Source organism: Scomber scombrus, chromosome 9 (assembly GCF_963691925.1).
Source record: "Scomber scombrus chromosome 9, fScoSco1.1, whole genome shotgun sequence".
In the NCBI taxonomy this organism is placed as follows: Eukaryota; Metazoa; Chordata; class Actinopteri; order Scombriformes; family Scombridae; genus Scomber; species Scomber scombrus.
This window is the reverse complement of record NC_084978.1, coordinates 7044327-7065314: the sequence shown is the minus strand read 5'-3', so window position 1 is coordinate 7065314 and position 20988 is coordinate 7044327. Positions and strand designations below refer to the sequence as shown.

Sequence of the window (20988 nt, the reverse complement as noted above, 5' to 3'; positions counted from 1 at the left end):
CCCCACCTCTTCCAAGGTGCCTCTCTTGGATCTTCTCTAGGGTTAGAAAGATGCAAAGCAGGTATCCATCTGGTTTAATTATATTATAGAATTCACATTTACTTCCATGGTTTAATCCTTCAGCTGGTCAGAGGTGAGCGTTGTCAGCATTGAAGCAAACCTGTTGAGTCTGCATGGTGCAGCTCATTCTCTTGAGATGAAATAATGAAAATGTTTCTGCAGCTGAGCTGTGCTTCCCCTCTCCTCACACAAAGCCAGCCTTCCCATTTATCATGAAAAGGGGGCTGAGAGGGAGAGACGCTTTCAACGCCATTGGCTGCCTCTACTTCATTTTCTACAGAGAAAATCAAATCACTGATGAATGAGAAGTAGGAAATGTCAATCCTGTGTTATTTGTAGACAAGAGGGCAGTCTGTTTGCTATGCTGGTTTACATTTATCATCCATTTGAAATTAGATGTAATGAAGCTGTTTTTGGTTAAGTGGCTTTAACCAGTCATATCACCTGAGGCCAACAATGAACTGCCACGGTTTAAGATTCTCCCTCAAATTTAGTTTCTTGTTCAAGTTTCAGTACTTCACTCATGCTCAGTCACATTTTCTTCTGCCTTCTGTAAGGGTTAGCTGTTTCCATCAAAAAACCCCAAACACATTTACTGCTTTAATGTGTTTTACTGCTACCACACCCATGAGTTAAGCCTAAAAGCCTTTTACTCCATCAGTATTGCAATTTAGTGGTGTTATAACCAGAGTAAGAAATGTTATTCACAGACAAGGCACTACATTAAATCTAGATTGTTTTCTTTAATTAGCATAACTGGTCACCCTTGTAACTATTCCTACACAAATCAGGTGTACAGATGTTGACCACTGTCACTATTCTCACTTTTGTTAGGGTTCCTTTTCCTTATGCATCTGAACCATAGTCTATGATCTGAACCAACTTTCATTAGGACCAAAACTAGCCCTCTGCTGCCCCCTTGAGTCCAGTGTAAGCATAAAGACAGAAGTAAGATCTTTAAATGCGTTTATTTACAAGAGCCATATTTTACAGTGCAGAAGATTTCTGGAAAATCTGTTGAATTCCCAGAGATCAACGTAATGAGACAGCTGACTCCATGACAGAGAAAAACTTTAATCTGTATACCACAAGGCCAAATATTTGAAGTTTACACCTTTCAAAAAAAGGCAAACCAGCAAAAACTGCTGGGAGAAAACTCAATCCTTTAGTGTATTAAAAAAACACAAGTTTGAATGAAAGGTTTTCCTGGTTCAAGTACATTCACAGGTCTATGGAGGAGAGACACTGTAGATGAGAGCAGCATGTTTACAGTGTGGTGATAAAGACATCTGTCAGATTAAAAGTCAAACCATTAAAAACTGCCTGATTAACCAACTGCATCATTTAGAATACAAAAATATTTAAAAAAACTCTAAACATCTGCACTACTCCAAGAAGAGCAGGTTATGTTATTTGAAAAATGTGGTACATCATTTAAAAAAAAAATAATGACAGGGGGTACAAGTCTACACAAACAAGGGAAAGGAAGGAAGGAGTCAGTTCAGCTGCAGTTTCGATGGAGCTTCGATGAGGGAAACCTCATGGTACCTGCAAACAAAATAACCATGTTAAAACATTTGCCAGACAGCAGGTTAGTCAGTCATGTTCATCTAAAGCCACAAGGAAAATATAAACCTCTACAATCATGTCTTAAGACACAAGAAATGTGTTTTGGTAAAGTTTAACAGCCTTCTTACTTGGCACCCTTGTACTTCTCCTTGACAGACTGCTGGGCGTGTTGAGCAACGTTAAGGTAGGTTCGGTGTAGATCTTCAATGCATGGCATCAGATCCTCCAGGGAGTAACCAGTCATCTCTATCAAGGCCTTGGGCTGGAAAGAACACAATAGTTCATTTTCATTCAGGGGAATAATTAGTCCTTAAGTCTTGAACACCCTCAGAAAAACACTTCAAGTTTTTTCTGCTCAAACTTACCCATGAGGCACCAGTTACTGTATAGTTGGCCAGTGTGTAGGCTGCAGCAGCTGTGTGTGATGGCAGGTACTTCAAGAATGGATCTGAGTCAACCAGGCTGAGCTCCCCGAAGTACTGAGAACCCACAATTACATTACAATTCAAGAAATAGTGTTAAGTGCGAGCTTAGCTTTTACCACCACACTTTTCATATGCATCTAAATTGCTAAGAGCTTAGATGACTGCATGCTTACCATTGCCAAGCTCTCCACCTTTTTGTTAACAGACAGCTGGAGGAAGTACTGGGTGAGAAACTGGTGGATGGTTGGTGCTGCCAGATCAAAGGAGAGCACTTTAAGCACCAGATGCTCCATTCTTAACACTTGCTTCTTAGTGTAGGTGTCGTCTGTGATGTAGACAAACTCGGCCACCTCAGGGGGGTAGATTTCTTCAAATTTCCTGTATTTGGAAGTTTAAAATAGTGAGTAACTGCAGTAGAATCCTTTTCTAACATTTACTTTGGGTTCAGCAATCCATCATTTCATTATTCATTAGTGGCAAATTCTGTAGACAGAAACAAGTCTACATTGTGTTCATTTTTCAATTCAGTGAATAAGTTGCATAAAAAGTCTTGAACTAACTTGTTGAATATTTATGAAAAAGTCACAAGTTGTATGCTATAAAAGAATCTTAAGCTTTCATCTGGGTCTATTTTCATTTGGGTCAGATTTGGCCCACAGGCTTCCATTAGTCCACCACTGCATTAAATACTTACGAAGCCAACAGCATAGCAGCAGTCCCAACCAGCTGAAGCTTCCCCCTCAGGACAGACATTGAAGAGAGGAAGCGATCGATGTAGTTGACAGCAAGATAAAGTGTCTCATTCTGAAGCTTGTACTCCTCTCCAACCTCGACCAGCCAGTCCACCAAGATGGCCCTCATGCAGTTTGTGATGTCAGGTTGCTTCTTCATGTAGCCTGCTTTAGGTCTGCTTTTCACCTTTGGGAGGGGAACACTGCTATGTTAGTAGAAATCCTTTTACAGGAAGCAGTCACACTTTGGGTAGTTAACAGGTGACATAAGTGCCATTTTCTAGTTACGTCTTTATATCACTTAATGTCTCACCTCCATTTCCCTCAGGTACGTGTGGATTTCAGCAGCATATTCTGGGACTTCATTTACACTGACAAGCTTCTCTTCCCCCTCAATCACAGACATGTCCATGGGAGAGTCTGATCAAAGAAAAAACAAAACCTTTAATAAAGGAAAAATCTGTTTTGCAGTCTTGATGTCAGAAAAAAATTTAAAATCCTGGGGATATTTAACATCAAGTTTTAGAAATGACCATATCTGAACTTAAACACATCAAGTATTCACAACTTACCAAAACTGACATCCATTGCTGATGGGATATCAATAGTGGCCAGCGGCTGTCGAAGCCGTGCCATGGCATTGTCAATGGCCAGAGGAGAATCCTCTGAAATGGACTTCGATTTGACAGCGTTGACCACCGGCTGCCGCTGAGTTTTGGTGGTGGCGCCATCAGGCTCGTCCACATGGATCTGGAAAGCAGGCTGCTTGGAGGTTGGTTTCTCATTGCAGGTTTTGCCAAAGTCTTCATTTTTACAAGACAAAGGCTGTGATGAGTCCTAGAAACACAATGGAAGATCAGATCATCTCAGAGGGAAATTGTGTTTGTGTTAAGCAGAAAAATACAGATAACATTAACTGGTATAATAATGCAATATTGAATAAAAGGAGTTCAACATTCAAAAGGGTGTCAGTAATGTTACATGAACAGAGCAGGTGGCAAAATTGAAGGCAGATCAATTTAGCTCCAATACAAATTAGTGTGTATATTTGCAATTATAGAGATTAGGAGACAAATATACATTATGTTTAACATAAGACTGCAATAAGAGCTAAATGAGCACGCTTGTGGGGAAGAAAGAGGCGATTTATGGTGAATTTAATACATGTGGGATAGACAAATTTTAAAATTGCGCTTATTTTTCAAAACCTGCAACAATAGATAGAGAAATATTGGAAGTAATGTCGGTAGGGAGGGCGGGAGAAGCTCCTTTCAAATAAAAAAGCCTGAAACTCACAGGACAAGCTAGAGGCGTTGGTGTATTTAATAAATAAAGAGAAGGAGCTGATTAACTTATAAGAGTAAGAGCATGAACCATTGAACTGGTGGAGATATTAAAATGGCGGACTACTTGGGTAACAGATGTAGCTCTAGCTGGTGTGTCAAGATTACAAGTAACACCAAAAAAACAACATTAATGAAGGTTGAAACCTGGCTTTATCCCGGATATTAGACTAATGTGATAAATGTAGAGTATGTCCTCCGAAGAGCACAATGACAGAGCTACTTTTAGCTTCTTCCCTCCCTCCTGCACACCGACCTGTTTGCTGCCGCGCTGGGTTTGGGCTTTGCTCCTCTGGTTGTTCTGCAGGGCCCCCAACACGGTCCTGGTAGTGGCTGCAGCGGCTTGTTTCGGTGGCAAGTTTTCTAGGTTATCAGCACCAGTAGCACCACCAGCACCAACAGCTCTGGGTTTAATGGATCCTCTCAGTCTTGATAGCATGTTTTCTTGGTTGTGATAATCACTAGCCGCGCTTCCCTGTCCTCTGTTAGCTCCTGACATGTTTCCCCACTACAAATAACGTAACGATACTACACCTGGGGCTCTTGTAATGATATATTAAAAAAATATCGTATATGTATAAAACCGAGGCTTGTGAGAGCTAAGTTAAAACTAAGCTGTTGAGATGGCAACGACGCTAGAAAAAACTAAGAAAAGCAGACAAAAGTTGCACAACTAGCGCCAGGAAATATAGACAATCAGAAGATATGAATCTGCTTTAAGTCGCCATACTCATAAGCTTTTAGAAATAGCTTCCAACCTGCAAAGAAAGTGTCTAAAACCTCGGTGCATCTACACACACTAGAGACGACCAGCAGATGTGTATTGCTTTTCTCTCAGTTCAAGTAGCCCGCGAGGATTGAAACGAGCCAATCAGAGGGCGCGGAAGGCCGTGACGTGTTAGAAATACGGCAACCGAAAGAAGACAAAGTTCTCATGATTACAAATTCAAAACCGGCTTGACACTTTTTTGAATGTAAAAGTCACATAATGGGAACAAACAGCTGTAACAATGCAAACCTTCATCTGTGTTGTGTACAGTGGCGATTTTATACCATTTTAGGGGTGCTCAATTTGATCTCAGCACCCCTAAAAATAAATAAATTATAAAAATGTATTTTTTTCCTAAAAATTATTTTATACAACTTTAATTATTTTGCGAGCCTGTCTGTTAGAGATGGGACAAACACATATGCTACAGGTTCAAATGGTTTTATTTTAACAGGTCTAATGTAGAGTGTTGTCATGATTGTTAAAACCAAGGAAGATCGGAAGCAAAACTTTCCTTCCTTTCTTTTGGCAGATCAAGTGTTAAATATGGTGAGCAGAGTAAAATATTTGGGTCACATCACATCATCAGGGATGATCTGTGTGATGATGATGGTGTTGTGCAGTGTCCATTTTACAAAATGTATGCACAAGCAAGCAAAGCTCTTTTTAAAGCATAATGTACTCCACTCTCTATATAAAGCCCATCTATGGTGCAATTACAGCAAAGCAAAATGAAAAAGCTTCATGTTGCATACAATGATGCATTTAGATTTCTGCTTAGGCTTCAAATATGGACTAGTGCTAGTCACATGTTGTTTTTAACAATGTCCCCACCTATTATGCAGTGTTAAGGAAGTTAATGTACAGATTCATGGTTCGGTTAAATTACTTAAATTTCAGAGTTGTAGCTGCTTCAGGTGACACTAATTTGAACTACTTTATATATTATTTGATTGTTAAATCTTCAACGTAAACATGCATATTTTTATAAACTGATCATATTTTATAAATGACATTTTAATCCTACAAGTAGCAGCTGTCAAATAAATATAGTAAAGGACAATATGTTTCTGTGTAATGTGAAGTATAAGTATAGATTAATGGCAATAAGTAAAGCATTTAAGTAATTGTAAGATTTCACAAATTAGAAAGAAAACAAGTTTGGCAATTGCTTTATTAACCCAGTTCAGATTTTGTTGGTCTAGTAATCTAATAAATAAAGGCTTGGGCATGTTGTGTGGAAAACTGATTCGTCACATATGTTTCAAGGTATCATACAAGCCTTTTACTTTCTGCAGAATTTACAGATTAAGTAGCATCTAAACTTTCCATTAGCTTCCTCAAATGATGAATGATGATGATGAAATGGTTACAAATGTCATGACCAATACAAAAATATCCCAAATAAAGACAAAACTTTCTGAGCTACATCACATTATGCCTCATTGAAAAAATCTAACAGGGAATTCAAGTCATAATTATCCAAAATCCCCAGTAATGAGGACACCTTGGTTTTCACATTTCGGCCTTTGAACTGGAATTTGTCAATGAAGAGGTCTGTGATCATGCCTAAAGGAAGAAAACAATATGAATTACAACAAGCCAACAAGCTCTACTTCATGGATGAGAGTCAGTGAAAATAAAGATTGTTAAAAGTGACAAAATGCCACACCGTAAAGCCTCTCAAGGTGTGCCGAGTGTTTCTTGTACTCTTCAAGGAGAATAGTGGAATCATCCAAGATGCTGCGATACTCTGGGATGAGAAAGTCTGCGTTCCCCTCCTGAACCTGAAGCTCCTACAAATCACAGAGAAAGATGGAGGTAAGTTAGTGAATAATATAAGAATTTTCAAAATGCTTTCAACCAAAAATGGGTTAACTGAGATGGTAATGATTTAGTTTTTTCCTTTGTGACAATTCTCACCAACACTTACTTTAAGTGCATCAATAAGCTGAACTTTCTTAGCCAGCAACAACTGGTACTCTAGTTTTGGATGGATAATCTTAAGAGTTTGGCTCACAGAGTCATCATTGATATCTGAAAGATTGATACACAAACACAAATGCTAGAGGAGCAAGATTTAATTTACTAAAGATCATTCATGAATGATGGATACTAACACACTTAACCAACCGTGTAAAATGTTCAGGTTGATTCTCCGTTTGGTCGCTTCCTTTGAAAGAACATCACTCAGTATGGAAATGGTAGAGATGTTGTCGGATTTGAAGTGACCCTCCCCTTTGCTAAAATCACAAATCAAAAAAGGATGTTTGATTTCAAGTAGATTTCAACATGAATCCTCACTTTAAAAAAAAGTTAAAATGAACTGTCTAAATATTTAGTGTTAAACTTTTATAGCAGCATCATGCAGAAGATTAAATTTCATAAGCAGTAGTCAGTTGCCTGATAATCTCTTTCGTGGATTTATATGCAAATTTATATCTGTGCTGCTGTGTGCCCACATTTACCAGTAGGTGGCTTCAAGCTGCGTGCTGAGGAAAGTGTTGTGGAAATAGAAAGTGATGTTTGCTCCTGCTGGTGTTTTATCTGGCACCTCTGGCAAGCATAAACCCACCCAAGAGTGAATCTCTGCAAAACTGAACTGTCCCACCAGACTGAGCCTGTTCATGGGCCTGTGTGACAGATGGAGGGACAAAATCAGAGAGAGAAATACTCATTATTCTTCTAAATTCAGCCTGAATCCACCATTCTAGTATAAGTACCTTTTTATTTCACCTCATTCATTGTGAACAAATCTCAGATGATGTCAGCAATACAGATGTATGAAACCACATTACCAATTCAATAATCTGATATTATGCCTCAAAACCTTTACATTTGAGTTTTGTAAAACACAAGAATGACACTTAAAATATCATCAAGGTAGGATTACGATTACACTGTTTCAAACCTCAGTCTAAATCATTATAATTTAATGTATCCTCACCTTTCTTGGTCTATGCTGTGTGTCCGCTGGTGGAGAGACAGAGGTTTAATCTGGTATTGGCGAACCTTGCAGGTCCTGGGTTGCAGTCTGGGGGTAACATAAGCCTGCAGGGTGCCATACTGTCCTTCAATAGTCCTCACCTACAGCATTATGGAGCACACATTATTCTATGTAAAGCTTTGATGTAATGAGTTCAAGACAAAGCTGGCATCAGGACAACAAAGGAGAGCTCACTATAGTATTATGACTTTTTATATTATGACAGTTACTAATACACATTGCATTAAGTTAAAGGAATAACACTTAACCAAGTAAATGAAATGCCACAATATTCAGAGTTTTGATGCAACTGTTACCTTGATCTTAAGTCTGGTAGTGTAGGCCATACATCTGCAGGTCGCCAGGAGGAAGCTCCCATTCGGCTGCTGGAAAAAAGACCCTTGTTTACACCTGGCATTAACATGCATCCTGGGTCATGTGATCACAGGTGGACAGCGCTAAACTCAAGTGTAAACAACCTCCAAGATGCATTGTGATCCGATCACACAAACCACTTGCCGAGGTGGTCTGTGACGCAGCTGACCACGTATCTTTTGTAGTGTAAACGCTAAAGCATTGTGATACATCCTTGGCAAGGACGTAGGAGGAAAATACATCATCAACACAGGATGTGGTGATTGTTTTGGTAAACGGTTGAAAGAAAGAAGATGAGCACTGATCTACATGGTTGGACTAATCTGAGCAGTCAGAATAGCCCAAACATGTGCATTAGTTCTTAAAAAACACTTTGCTCTTAGGTTTTTAGCCCACAGTAAAAACAAATCTGGCACTCGTCTGACTGGCGTAATAACTGCAAGCAGGGCTGTTTGAGTGTCTCACGGAAATGATGTAAGCAGCAATGAAATCTGGACACAAGTGGTCAGCTCAAGATGCATAATAGAGACAAGTGTGAACACCAGTTTTTCTCAGCAGTCCACTTGTGATCAGATCACCTGAGATGTAAACAGGGCCTGCTATGAGTCAGTACAGCGTTGGACAGGTTGTGATTAAGTTAGTATTTATGTTCAGCGTCTACAGTTGACATAGCTCACCTCTGAGTCACATTCACTCAAACTGACAACGACAAAGTCCTTGTCCACGTCCAGCAACTCTATGGGAACGTCGCTCTGCGTAGGAGAAAATAATCTTTAACATTTATATCTGGGATTAAAACATGCTTCATCCAAGTCTTGCAGCACAAGTTGTACTGTCAGCAGAGGATGTAACCACAGGGATTTAGTGCTGAGTATAACCTGGAGCAGCAGGTTGTCGATGCCAGCCTGCACCTCCAGGGTGAGGCTGTAGGAGGCATCATCCTGGCAGAGGGTGAAGGTGTCATTAATGCTGAAGTTGGGCACAATAAAGATAGTGGGCTGAAAGGTCTGATAGTACAGTTGACGGCCCTGCAGGACTTGGGCTTGCAGCTGCTCTAACTCCACCCTGCATGGAAATAATAAGAACAGCTTTCTTTTGAAATCATACTTGAACCATTACTGCACCAGAATATGCTCCATAATGAGAACAAAACTGGTACCTGAGTGCTTCCACTTTGGACTGGGTCTCTTTACTTATCCTGACCTCGTCTCCGGGGCCGAGTTCACCCTTCTGGAGCTCAGTGGTCAAACCAGTCACCCATCCTGGAAGAGGTGATGACAGTAATGCAGAGGATGCTATAATGTCAAAATGTCAAATCTCTTTCTACTACTTCACTTTTTAATTGCAACTGTTGGATTTTAATAAAAGCATACCAGATGCCAGACAGTTAATGCGATAATCTTTGAGAATCAAATCAGATGAATGGAAAGTTTGAAAGGCAGGATAGACACTTTTTCTTCACTGAGGTAAATTACAAACACAGAACTCTGGGTGTATTATTTTGTGATATATAAATAATCTTACCTGTATAAGTGGCAGTCAAGACTTCATCATAGGACTCTTTACCCACGCAGCCACCCTGGATGGAGGTCACGCTCTCTGATAAAACCTTTAGCACAGAAAGGAAGGACACCATGTCTGTTGATGAGTAACTAAGTAAGCAAGTAAGTAAATAAGTAAGTAAAGTTTATTTAGTATAACACCTTTCACAGTGCAAAGTAACAAAGTTCTTCACAAGAGTAATTCTACATAATTCTTTGCATCAGCATTTAAAAACAACACAGTAAAATGCTAAATTAAACTTGGAGTGAGTAAAAAGTTCTGTTTTTGCAGTGCAAAGCAGGAACAACTCACATGCTCAAAGCGCAACGCTGGCTCACTTGAGTTGTCAAATCCATAAACCTCCACCGTCCCATCATCCCTGCCCACCAGGATGTCATTCACTCCGTCTCCAATAATGTCATATGTGTCAATGCAGAGAATTCCTGCATTATATATTTAGACCGGGTGTTGGACACACTAAACTGCTGAGGTGAGGGGAGGTAGCATCTTACAATAACTTTAACATTGTTTAACATTTAACTTTTGTATTAAAACTGATAATTAAACACTCTGGGTCCATAAATAACCTACCTCCTTTCTTTTTGTCATTGTCAATCTCCCATTTAGTTGCAGCTGAGCTCTCACCAATCTCAACCAATCCTATTTGTCCATCTGTAGTTCCATAAAGGATTTCCTCTCCTGTAGAAAAAAAATAGTCATAGTCTCATGTATTGTTCTGCAAGTAAAAATGTAAGTTTTGTTCGTGATTTGTGCTATCTTCTGTTATTTTTCATCAAGTTCAATGATAAATTTGATGTGTGCAAAAATAGTATGTTCCTGTAGATGAAAAAAAAATATTTTAAATGTTCTGACAGATATTTTATTAGGCATATGAGTGAAGAAATAGTTAACTGGTAAATTATGCTAGCTGACAGTAATGTGATGCAGAGAAAGAGCTGACAGCACAAACACTGGCTAACTCACCTCCATCTTTGTTGTACAGCTCCAAGACAGATGGAGGGCCAGGGACTTTAATGTCGTAGGCGAGCTCAGATCTCTACAGAAATTTTTAAAATACAGATAAACAATTGTGAATAACACACTTCATTTGATTTCTCTGGAACATTTAGAGTAAATATTAGCTTGGTCTACCTGCAGGACCCTGAGGACCCGATCTTGGCACGCCAGAACCGGGACGAAGCGAGTCAGATTCTCTGAGGACAAACATGTGATGTCATTGATTTTGTCTCCAGAGAGGTAGTAGTCTTGGTCCTTGCAGTCACAGTAGTGGTTGTAGATGTAACTCGCGCACACAAAAAGGTTGGCGCCTAAGACATGCCTGGAAAAGAGATCACAGAGTTTGACATGAGCCAGCATTGTAGTTCTCTATGGATTCACCTTTATCTGTACTATATGGTCATTAAAATATAAAATGTTCAGTTCTGATCAAAATGGGGAGAAGTGGTTCCTACATGGCATTAATGTCCCTGGCGAGGTTGACTTCAAAGGTGAGGAACTGTTTCCCTTTCTTGGTAAATCCTCGGATCCGAGAACCAGAACAGACAAAGATTTTCTCCTGTGGAGTTCCCGCAGCTCCTCCGAGGTCCAGTCTGGATATTTTCTGCCATGGAAGTGTTTTAAGCACGAGCTGCAACACAGACACAAGTTTCTTGATATTAGAAACATATTCTTGTACCACTGACTGTTCAACAGTGGACCAAACTTCTCAACCCAAACATGATACTCACCACTGCTTCACCCCTCTTCATCACAAAACATGTAACTATACCATCATGATCTGCAATAGCAACCTGAAACAAAGAGATTCCAGTCAAGTGTAATATCAAACAGCTATCTGATGAACTAAAAAACCCAAAAGTCAGTGTGATTCACCTTGATTAGTGTATCAATTCTGGTGTTTTTCTGACAGATTAATAATACCTTCTGTGTTGCCTTTTTTCCAAGTCTTGGGAGCAGCCTCATAGTTTTCTGGGATGTTGCACCAACCTGACAGAAAAGAGCAGAAGGAAAAACAATAATTATAACAAAACCTAACAGGGCTTCACTATTGGTTTATGCAAGGAGACCCCACCTTGGCACCTGAGAAAGCCCAATCAGGGGGTAGCAACCTTGCAGCAACCTCCCCCTATACAACCCAAGCACACTCACTGCTGATCTCCCTTTGCAATTCAACAACAAACAACTGGGGCCATATATGCTTGTGGTTAGAGGGCTACACATAAATTGGAGTTATAGTTACATTAATTATAAGCACCATAGCTATGTTTAAGTGCTCCATGCTCTTATGTGTAATGCCAGCTGGACTGTGGATGCTGCCCCTTGAATTGGGCGGTGAGTGCCAGGATCTTTCTCAGGTGTGGAGGTGGAGCCTGGTAGGATAAACCAATCGATTGCAGAGCACATAGAACCAGAGATTACATTTATAGTATTTACCTGGATGTAGTCAACTTGATTTAGATAGATCTCCATCTTGCAAATCTTCCAGGTAGGTTATCTGTCTATAAAAGTGCACTGTCGTCATTTAGCTACAATTTTTCTGGCTAGATTTTACATGAGTAAACAATGTTTGAAGAAGAGGGGGGAAAAAATACTTTAAAAAAATCTACACAGCGAAATAAAACCACACCAAACAAACTAATGTCAGTGTATATTACAAAAAACCCTCCTTAATTAGGCTCATAAAGTTACTACAACACTGGAGGGATAATATCGTAGTGACCGTTGCCAGTAGCAATGTTCTATCTAGCCCGTAACTAGCCATGACGTCACTGGAGGATAATCAATGGGGATATTAATGGTTGACAAATTTCACATGACTGTAAACCATGCCTGATCTTTTTGTACATGCAAATTTCAATAAAGTTTTGAAAAATTAATGGTTGACTAATTTAAATTTTAATGAAAGAAAAAGTCACGAAAATGCAATTATATCTGTTCTCAGGATTTTTTAAATAATATTTTAATTTTAGGAAAGCAAAGAAGTGCTTACAATCCAATATTTAATTTAAGTTTAGTTAAAAAATATATTTATTTACTGATCAGTATTTATTCTCTGGTTTATATTGGTGTGTTTTAATTATTATGCCGTTTTTTGCATTAAAAAAATAGAGCTATTGAAAATTCAGTGTTGTAGCTGATTCAGATTAAGCTCATTGTATACCACTTTATATACTATTGGATTGTTAATGTATAGTATAAACATGCACATTTTATACAGTATTTTCAAAGCAGACACCCATCCTGAGTTTTTTTCATACAATATGTTTCTGTGTAATGTAAAATACATGTACAGAGTACAAGTATATGAGTAAGTGAAGCATTCAAGTAATTGTAAGACAACACAAATATTAGAAAGAAAACACGTCTGGTAATTGATTTAATTACCCAGTCCAGTTTTTGTGTGTGTAATATTCTAATAAATAAAGGCTTGAGCATGTTGTATGGAAAATTGAGCATTTGTCACATATGTTTCATGGTATCATACAAGCCCTATACTTTCTGCAGAACTTCCCATTCAAGTAGCATCTAAACTTTCCATCAGCCTCCTTAAATGATGAATCTTATAATGGTTACAAATAAGAATAAGATCTCATTTTAATTTAAAAAAAGCTTGTGCACTACATAAACAGGAACTGTTCTATAGTAGTTATAATATAAAAAACATATGTTCAATGTGCTTTTAAACTGTGACATTTCAAACCTCAACAAAAGCTCAGACACTAATAATAACAAGGGATCATCCTGACATCACTGTAGTGGTTTATTAATCACTACACTCGTTTTTAAATGCTATTCACAAACATGATACATATTTAAATATAGTAAACCATGGATAGGATCAACAGTATCTAAATTACATTATGACAGTGACACTGCTAACCACCATAAAATAAAACTATTGTATTTACAATACAAAAATATCCCACATAAAGACAAAACTCTCTGAGCTACATCACATTATGCCTCACTGAAAAAATCTAACAGGGAATTCAAATCATAATTATCCAAAATCTCCAGTAATGAGGACACCTTGGTTTTCACATTCTGGCCTTTGAACTTGAATTTGTCGATGAAGAGGTCTGTGATCATGCCTACAGGGGGAAAAAAAAGAATTAGGTCTTCATAAGCTATCATATTCTGCAAATTTTAGAAATTCTTAAATACATTTTCCACAGTGCTCATTTTCCAAAATACAAGTGGAAGCTTACTGAGTCAGTCAGTTAAGTCAGTGAGAATAATGGCTAAAGGGACTGTTTAATACCACACCGTAAAGCCTCTCAAGGTGCGCTGGCTGCTTCTTGTACTCATCCATGAGATTAGTGGACTCATCCAAGATGCTGCGATACTCTGGGATGAGAAAGTCTGCATTCCCCTCGTGAACCTGAAGCTCCTACAAATCAGAGAAAGGTGGAGGCAAGCATGAGTTCTTTCAAACAAAGATGGGTATAAGGACAGACAGTATATCAAGAGAATGATTGTTTGTATAAGTACGTTTTTTTCTGTGTGACATATCTAACCAACACTTACTTTAAGTGCATCAATAAGCTGAACTTTCTTAGCCAGCAACAACTGGCACTCCAGTTTTGGATGGATCATCTTAAGAGTGTGGCTCACAGAGTCATCATTGATATCTGGAAGATTGATAAACAAACAAAAAGGCCAGTGGAGCAAGATTTAATTTACTGCTTTATTTAATTTACTTTATTTTATTTACAGCAGGCATTAAAATTGAATAAAAACAGATTTAACCTACCGTATGAAATGTTCAGGTTGATTTTCCGTTTGGTAGCTTCCTTTGAAAGAACATCACTTAGTATGGAAATGGTAGATATGTTGTCGGACTTGAAGTGACCCTCCCCTTTGCTAAAATTACAAATCAAAACTGGATGTTTAATTTCAAGTAGATTTCAACATGAATCCTCACTAAAAAAAAAAAATTAAGATAAACTGTGTAAATATTTAGAGTTAAACTTTTCTAGCAGCATCATGCAGAAGATACAATTTCATAAGCAGTAGTCAGCTGCCTGATAATCTCAGTCATGGACTTGTATGCAAAATTATATCTGTGCTGCTGTGTGCCCACATTTACCAGTAGGTGGCTTCAAGCTGCGTGCCAAGGAAAGTGTTGTGGAAATAGAAAGTGATGTTCTCCCCTGCTGGTGTTTTATCTGGCACCTCTGGCAAGCAGAAAACCACCCAAGAGTGAATCTCTGCAAAACTGAACTGTCCCACCAGACTGAGTCTGTTCATGGGCCTGTGTGACAGACAGAGAAACAAAATCAGAGAGACAAATACTCATTATTCCTTTAAATTCAGCCTGAATCCACCATTTCAGTAGTATGATTACCTTTTAATTTCACCTCATTCATTGTGAACAAATCTGAGATGTTGGCAGCAATACTGAAACCATATTACCAATTCAGTAGGATTGACATTAATCAGATTTTATGCCTAAAAACTATAAAAACCTTTACATTTGAGATTTGTAAAACACAAGAATAACACTTAAAATATCATCAAGGTATGATTACATTATCATTTCAAATTTCAGTCTAAATTACTAAAGTTAAATGTATCCTCACCTTTCTTGGTCTATGCTGTGTGACCGCTGGTGAAGAGACAGAGGTTTAATCTGGTACTGGCGGACCTGGCAGGTTTTGGGTTGCAGTCTGGGGGTAACGTAAGCCTGCAGGGTGCCATACTGTCCCTCAATGGACCTCACCTACAAAATGATGGAGGACAAACATTAATCTAGGTAATGCTTTGTTGTAATGAGTTCAAGATAAAGCTGGAATCAGAGAAGCTATAATCTCACAAAGGAAGACCCACTATAGTATTATGCAAGTGTTACCTTTAGTTCAAGTCTGGTAGTGTTGGCCTGACATCTGTATGTGGCCAGGAGGAAATTCCCATTAGGCTGCTTGAAAAATGTCAGTAAGAGTCAGTAGAGCATTAGACAGGTTGTGATTAAGTTACTATTTATGTTCTGCATCTAGAGTTGACACAGCTCACCTCTGAGTCACATTCACTGAAACTGACAACGGCGGAGTTCTTATCCACATCCAGCAGGTCAATGGGGACGTCGCTCTGCATAGGAGAAAATGATCTTTAACATTTATATCTGGGATTAAAAACATACTTCACTCAAGTCTTGCAGCACAAGTTGTACTGTCTGAATATACCTGGAGCAGCAGGTTATCGATGGCGGTCTGCACCTCCAGGGTGAGGCTGTAGCTGGCATCATCCTGGCAGAGGGTGAACTTGTCATTAATGCTGAAGACAGGCACAGCAGAGACAGCTGTACTGGACTGAGAGGTCTGCTGGTACTGTTCACGGCCCTGCAGGACTTTGGCCTGCAGCTGCTCCAACTCTGCCCTGCAAGGAAATAATGTTCAAGCCTGAAGAACAGCTTTCTTTGGAAATCATTCTTGAACAATTTCTGCACCAGAATATGCTCCATAATGAGAACACAACTAGTACCTGAGTGCTTCCACTTTGGACTGGGTCTCTTTGCTCATCCTGAGCTCATCTCCAGGACCTGCTTCAGACTTCTGGGGCTCAGTGGTCAAACCAGTCACCCATCCTGGAAGAGGTGATGACAGTAATGCAGACTATACATGTCAAATCTCCTTCTACTGTTTCACTTTTTAATTGCAACTGTTGTGTTTTAAGAAAAGCATAGCAGATATCAGACAGTTAATGCGATAATCTTTGAGAGTTAAATCAGAAAGATAAATGGGACGTTTGAAAGGCAGGACAGCCACTTTTTCTTCAATGAGGGAAAATTACAGACAAAGAACTCTGGGTGTATTGTTTGATGAAATATGAATAATCTTACCTGTATAAGTGGCAGTCAAGACTTCATCATAAGACTCTTTCCCCACACAGCCACCCTGGATGGAGGTCACGCTCTCTGATAATACCTGTGGCAGAGGAAGAAAGGACACCATGTCTGTCAATGAGTAAGGAAGTAAGTAAACCAGTGAAGTTTAATTAGTACAGCACCTTTCATACAGGTTACAAAGTGCTTCACTGGGGTAATGGCTGACAGTTTCTAAGAAAAGTACAACAAGTAAGCAGGGGTTAAATTGAGATTTGTTATGTGGGGCAGTGGTTTCAGGGTTACCATAGGTGTGCATAGACTACAAAATCTGATTGATATCATTTAACCAACCAAAACAAGGTGAGATAACGCTCTACTCTGAACACTAAAACACTAGTCAGACTCATAATAGATAATGTTGGCAGGGTGAAAAACTAGGTGAAATATTCAAATTAATTTCTATTCCAGCAGTGAGTTCTCACTTTCTGCTCCTACACTACTGCTCTCTCCTCTCCAAGCTCCTCTGCTCCTCTCTCATCACCTGCCCTGTTCTGCTCAACTCAATAGAGATTTCACAACGTGCCAGCTTGCTTGATTTATTAAACCTTCACAGCTGGCTTAATGCAACAGTTAATTAACAAAGATTGGAGGAAACCTGCTGCAAACTATTGTGCATTCAAATTATAGTATCATTTTCTAAAGTCAAAACATTTTTAAGTAGAATATCAGACATTCTGTTATTAACCTTTCAGTTTCTGACCTGTGTTTCTCCCTACCTTGCTATCCACCTGCCATTCTGCCATCTGTGCTGTCTGCACAGTGACTGAAGTTGCTGATCTGCTGGGTAGCTTTTAAGGAAAATCACTGACAGAAACCCAGTAAAAGTTCTGATATTTGCAAGTTCGTACGTGACCTCATTTAGGCCTGTGTTCACTTCAGCTAGAAAGAAAGGGTTGTTTTTATTAAGGCAGAGAAAAGAGTAAAAATATATAAATTGTTGTAGATGTGTGAAGTTTCGCGTCACCTGATGACTTAGAAGAGCATACACCTATGTGCTGGGGCTGAACCCCAGACAGCACCGCCCCAATTTAACCTCTGCAAGTAATGAACACTTGACTTGACGGCAGATTTATTTGTATGGCACAAATGAAGGGATGTTGGTCAGAGTAACACAGACATACGGGTTTGGCTTTCAGCATACAATATAAGCAACATCTAAAACAATTTCAGGATATGATTATGAAAAGTTCCGTTTTGATGAGCAATGCAAAGCAGGAACAACTCACATGCTCAAAGCGTAACGTGGGCTCACTCGAGCTGTCGAATCCATAAACCTCCACCGTCCCATCATCCCTGCCCACCAGGATGTCATTCACTCCGTCTCCAGTAATATCGTACGTGTCAATGCAGAGAATTCCTGATAGGAGACAGAAAAGTGGAACTGTGCTGTTGGTCACAATTATATATTTAGACTGGGTGTTGGACACATTAAACTGATGAGTAGAGGGGATGTAGTGTCTTACAGTAACTTTAACATTACCAAAAAATAAAGACGATTAATTGTCCACTGGTGTATCCACTTCTTGAACTTAATTTTCGATGCTGTGGAAAATGGTTGGTATTGATGTAACAGATTTGTATTAAGCACTTTGGGTCCATAAATAACCTACCTCCTTTCTTTTTGTCATTGTCAATCTCCCATTTAGTCGCAGCTGAGCTCTCACCAATCTCAACCAATCCTATTTTTCCATCTGTGGTTCCATAAAGGATTTCCTCTCCTGTCGAAAAAAAATATCATTAGTCATACTCTCATGTAGTAAATGTATGTTTTGTATGCAAAAATAAAGTGTCTTCCAAAGAATTAACAACATTATATGTTCTAAGAGATATTTTATTTTGCATATGAGTGAAGAAATAGTAAACTGGTAAATGTTACAGTTTAGCTGACCGTAATGTGATGCAGAGGCAGAGAAAACAGCACAAACAGCACAAACTCACCTCCATTTTTGTTGTACAGCTCCAAGACAGATGGAGGGCCAGGGACTTCAATGTCGTAGGCAAGCTCAGATCCCTACAGAATTAGAAAAAGAGATAATTTGGAATAACAAGCTTCATTCGATTTGTCTGGAACCATTCATATGAATAAATATTAGCTCGGTCTACCTGCAGGACCCTGAGGACCCGATCTTGGCACGCCAGGACCGGGACGAGGCGAGTCAGATTCTCTGAGGACAAACATGTGATGTCATTGATTTTGTCTCCAGAGAGGTAGTAGTCTTGGTCCTTGCAGTCACAGTAGTGGTTGTAGATGTAACTTGCGCACACAAAAAGGTCGGCGCCTATGACATGCCTGGAAAAGAGATCACAGAATTTGAAATGAGCCAGCGTTGTAGTTCTCTATGGATTCATCTTTACCTGTACTATATGCTCATTAAAATATAAAATGTTCAGTCCAGTTTTGATCAAAATAAAGAAGAGTGGTTCATACATGGCATTAATGTTCTCGGTGAGGTTGGCTTCAAAGGTGAGGAACTGTTTCCCTTTCTTGGTAAAACCTCGGACCTGAGAACCAGAACAGACAAAGATCTTCTCCTGTGGAGTTCCCGCAACTCCTCCGAGGTCCAGTCTAGATATTTTCTGCCCTGGAAGTGTTTTAAACACGGGCTGCAACACAAAGACAAGTTTCATGATATTAGTAACATATTTGTGAACCATTGGCTGTTCAATAAGGAACCAAACGCACCAGCTCATGATATTTGAACTGATGTATATTCTTACATGTGACGGGGGAGGCTAATTTGGGTTGTGGATGCACTGACATTTAAAATGCTCTGTATGCACTTTGCCAAGTGTTGAGGGAGGATGAGTGTGCAGGGGTCGTCCTATGGATTACGGCAACATGTTTGGAACTGTATTTAATGTTTTAGCTGCTGTTGTATTGATTATCTATTGTCTTGTTGTTGTTACAGTGTTGTTATGCGTCAACTCATCTATGTTTTCTTACCCTTCCTGATGAGTACTGTGCTTGTGTCTATCTACCCACCCTGCCCTACCTGTTTGTATGTACTATGTCTGTCTACCCTTTTTTAATGTTTGTAGTTCCTGTGTCTGACTATCATCTTTTTCTTTGAGATTAATGTCAATTGTACATGGTCCCTGACAAATAAAAAAATAATTGATGAAATATTTCAACCCAGACAAGATTCTCACCACTGCTTCACCCTTCTTCATCCCAAAACATATAACTACACCATCATGATCCGCGATAGCAACCTGAAACAAAGAGATACCAGTCAAGCGTAATGTAAAACTGCTATCTGATGAACAAAACAACCCCTAAAACTAAGTACGTTACACATTTTAATAAATTTAGATTAGTGTGTAAACTCAGGACAGGTTAATATACCTTCTGGGTTGCCTTTTTTCCAAGTGTTGGGAGTAGCTTCATAGTTTTCTGGGATGTTACTCCAACCTGAGAGGAAAGAGCAGAAGGAAAAACAATAATTATAACAAAACCTGACAGAGTTACATAAGAAGAAATACCATGATTGCACATTATATAGTGCCCAAGTAAAGCCCAGTAAATCAGACACTGGATTTAGTATTTACCTGGATGTAGTCAACTCGATTTAGATGAAGCTCCATCTTCTTTCTCCACTGGATGTTTTATCTTAAGAGGAAAAAGTAAGGCAGGTTATCAGTCTATGAAACTGTACCGATAAGAAGTTGTCAGTCCACTGCAGACAGTCGTCATTCACAGCTCGTTGGCAGGATGTACACCAGAATGAGAAAACGATGTCAATGTGAAAGAGAGACTTGGATTATCTAAAGCAAGGAGATTAGCTCGGCGTGCTACCTTTAGCTAGCAAGCTAATTGGCTAACACGATTTATTCGGACGCCAGCTGGAAAAAAAATCTTTTTAAAAAATCTACTGAGCGAAATAAAAACACACCAAGCGCCCGCCTGTTAGTGCGTGTTACCAAAAAACTCCTTGTTAAATACGAACATTAGGCTCAAACACTTAATTCAACACTTGACAGACCCCCGATGTAAACGCTGCGACCGTTGCCAGTAGCAACGTTGCAGCCAGTAACAAGCGGTGTTGCCATTGGAGGAAGACTGAATGACGGGAATTGAAGCTGCGTCCTGATTGGTTGATTTGCCTAACTAAAGACTACACATAATAGCTTTAAAGATGTGTAAAGATTAAAATTAAACCTGTTGTTGTAAAGATTATTAAATTAGTATTTTAATTTTGGAAAAGCAATAAAATGTATTGATGCCTAATTCCGCCAACGTGATGAAAAAAAAGTCATAATGAGGATCTTTTTTTTTCATCACAT

General features: G+C 39.1%; 3 protein-coding genes across 4 annotated transcripts; all 3 read right to left on the bottom strand.

Annotated features, from left to right (window-relative positions):
• Positions 1-1050: 1050 nt before the first annotated feature.
• Positions 1051-4629, bottom strand: ccna2 (cyclin A2). The gene is made up of 8 exons (XM_062425579.1): positions 4385-4629; positions 3358-3622; positions 3099-3205; positions 2749-2972; positions 2228-2432; positions 1995-2108; positions 1758-1891; positions 1051-1608 (listed from the first exon to the last, which is right to left on the bottom strand). The coding sequence occupies exons 1-8, from the start codon at positions 4625-4627 to the stop codon at positions 1557-1559; spliced, it is 1344 nt and encodes a 447-aa protein (XP_062281563.1). The 5' UTR covers positions 4628-4629; the 3' UTR covers positions 1051-1556.
• Positions 4630-6332: 1703 nt separating this feature from the next.
• Positions 6333-12290, bottom strand: LOC133985755 (Bardet-Biedl syndrome 7 protein-like). The gene is made up of 19 exons (XM_062425453.1): positions 12255-12290; positions 11742-11807; positions 11549-11611; positions 11273-11448; positions 10953-11139; positions 10773-10857; positions 10392-10496; positions 10113-10243; positions 9783-9867; positions 9418-9520; positions 9137-9323; positions 8936-9010; positions 8201-8266; positions 7845-7984; positions 7366-7530; positions 7031-7140; positions 6831-6934; positions 6570-6693; positions 6333-6466 (listed from the first exon to the last, which is right to left on the bottom strand). Exons 1-19 carry the CDS (start codon positions 12288-12290, stop codon positions 6333-6335), a joined length of 2142 nt encoding a protein of 713 aa, XP_062281437.1.
• A 1091-nt stretch (positions 12291-13381) lies between these two features.
• LOC133985753 (Bardet-Biedl syndrome 7 protein-like) lies at positions 13382-20710 on the bottom strand. 2 transcript variants are annotated; one of them, XM_062425451.1, is made up of 19 exons: positions 20254-20710; positions 20051-20116; positions 19855-19917; positions 19133-19308; positions 18808-18994; positions 18643-18715; positions 18315-18422; positions 17931-18061; positions 16660-16744; positions 16302-16404; positions 16004-16196; positions 15834-15908; positions 15673-15741; positions 15404-15543; positions 14911-15075; positions 14575-14684; positions 14349-14452; positions 14088-14211; positions 13382-13912 (listed from the first exon to the last, which is right to left on the bottom strand). In XM_062425451.1, the coding sequence occupies exons 1-19, from the start codon at positions 20287-20289 to the stop codon at positions 13779-13781; spliced, it is 2142 nt and encodes a 713-aa protein (XP_062281435.1). In that variant the 5' UTR covers positions 20290-20710; the 3' UTR covers positions 13382-13778. The 2 variants fall into 2 exon arrangements, with proteins under 2 accessions (XP_062281435.1, XP_062281436.1); XM_062425452.1 differs by having other exon boundaries at positions 15673-15738.
• Between the last annotated feature and the right edge of the window lie 278 nt (positions 20711-20988).

Bases quoted from the DNA above. Each gene is read 5' to 3' on its own strand.
- LOC133985755 (XM_062425453.1), bottom strand. From the start codon at position 12,290: ATGGAGATCTATCTAAATCAAGTTGACTACATCCAG. The intron at 7,531-7,844 runs GTGAGGATACAT...TCTGTCACACAG, and splicing joins CACAGCATAGACCAAGAAAG to GCCCATGAACAGGCTCAGTC. The intron at 6,467-6,569 runs GTGTGGCATTTT...TTCTTCCTTTAG, and splicing joins ACACCTTGAGAGGCTTTACG to GCATGATCACAGACCTCTTC.
- ccna2 (XM_062425579.1), bottom strand. From the start codon at position 4,627: ATGTCAGGAGCTAACAGAGGACAGGGAAGCGCGGCTAGTGATTATCAC. The intron at 2,433-2,748 runs GTAAGTATTTAA...TTCCAAATACAG, and splicing joins GCTGCTATGCTGTTGGCTTC to GAAATTTGAAGAAATCTACC. The intron at 1,609-1,757 runs GTAAGAAGGCTG...TTTTGTTTGCAG, and splicing joins GAGAAGTACAAGGGTGCCAA to GTACCATGAGGTTTCCCTCA.
- LOC133985753 (XM_062425451.1), bottom strand. From the start codon at position 20,289: ATGGAGCTTCATCTAAATCGAGTTGACTACATCCAG. The intron at 18,716-18,807 runs GTAGACCGAGCT...CTAATTCTGTAG, and splicing joins GGGTCCTCAGGGTCCTGCAG to GGATCTGAGCTTGCCTACGA. The intron at 16,745-17,930 runs GTGAGTTGTTCC...CCTCTGCCACAG, and splicing joins CCACGTTACGCTTTGAGCAT to GTATTATCAGAGAGCGTGAC.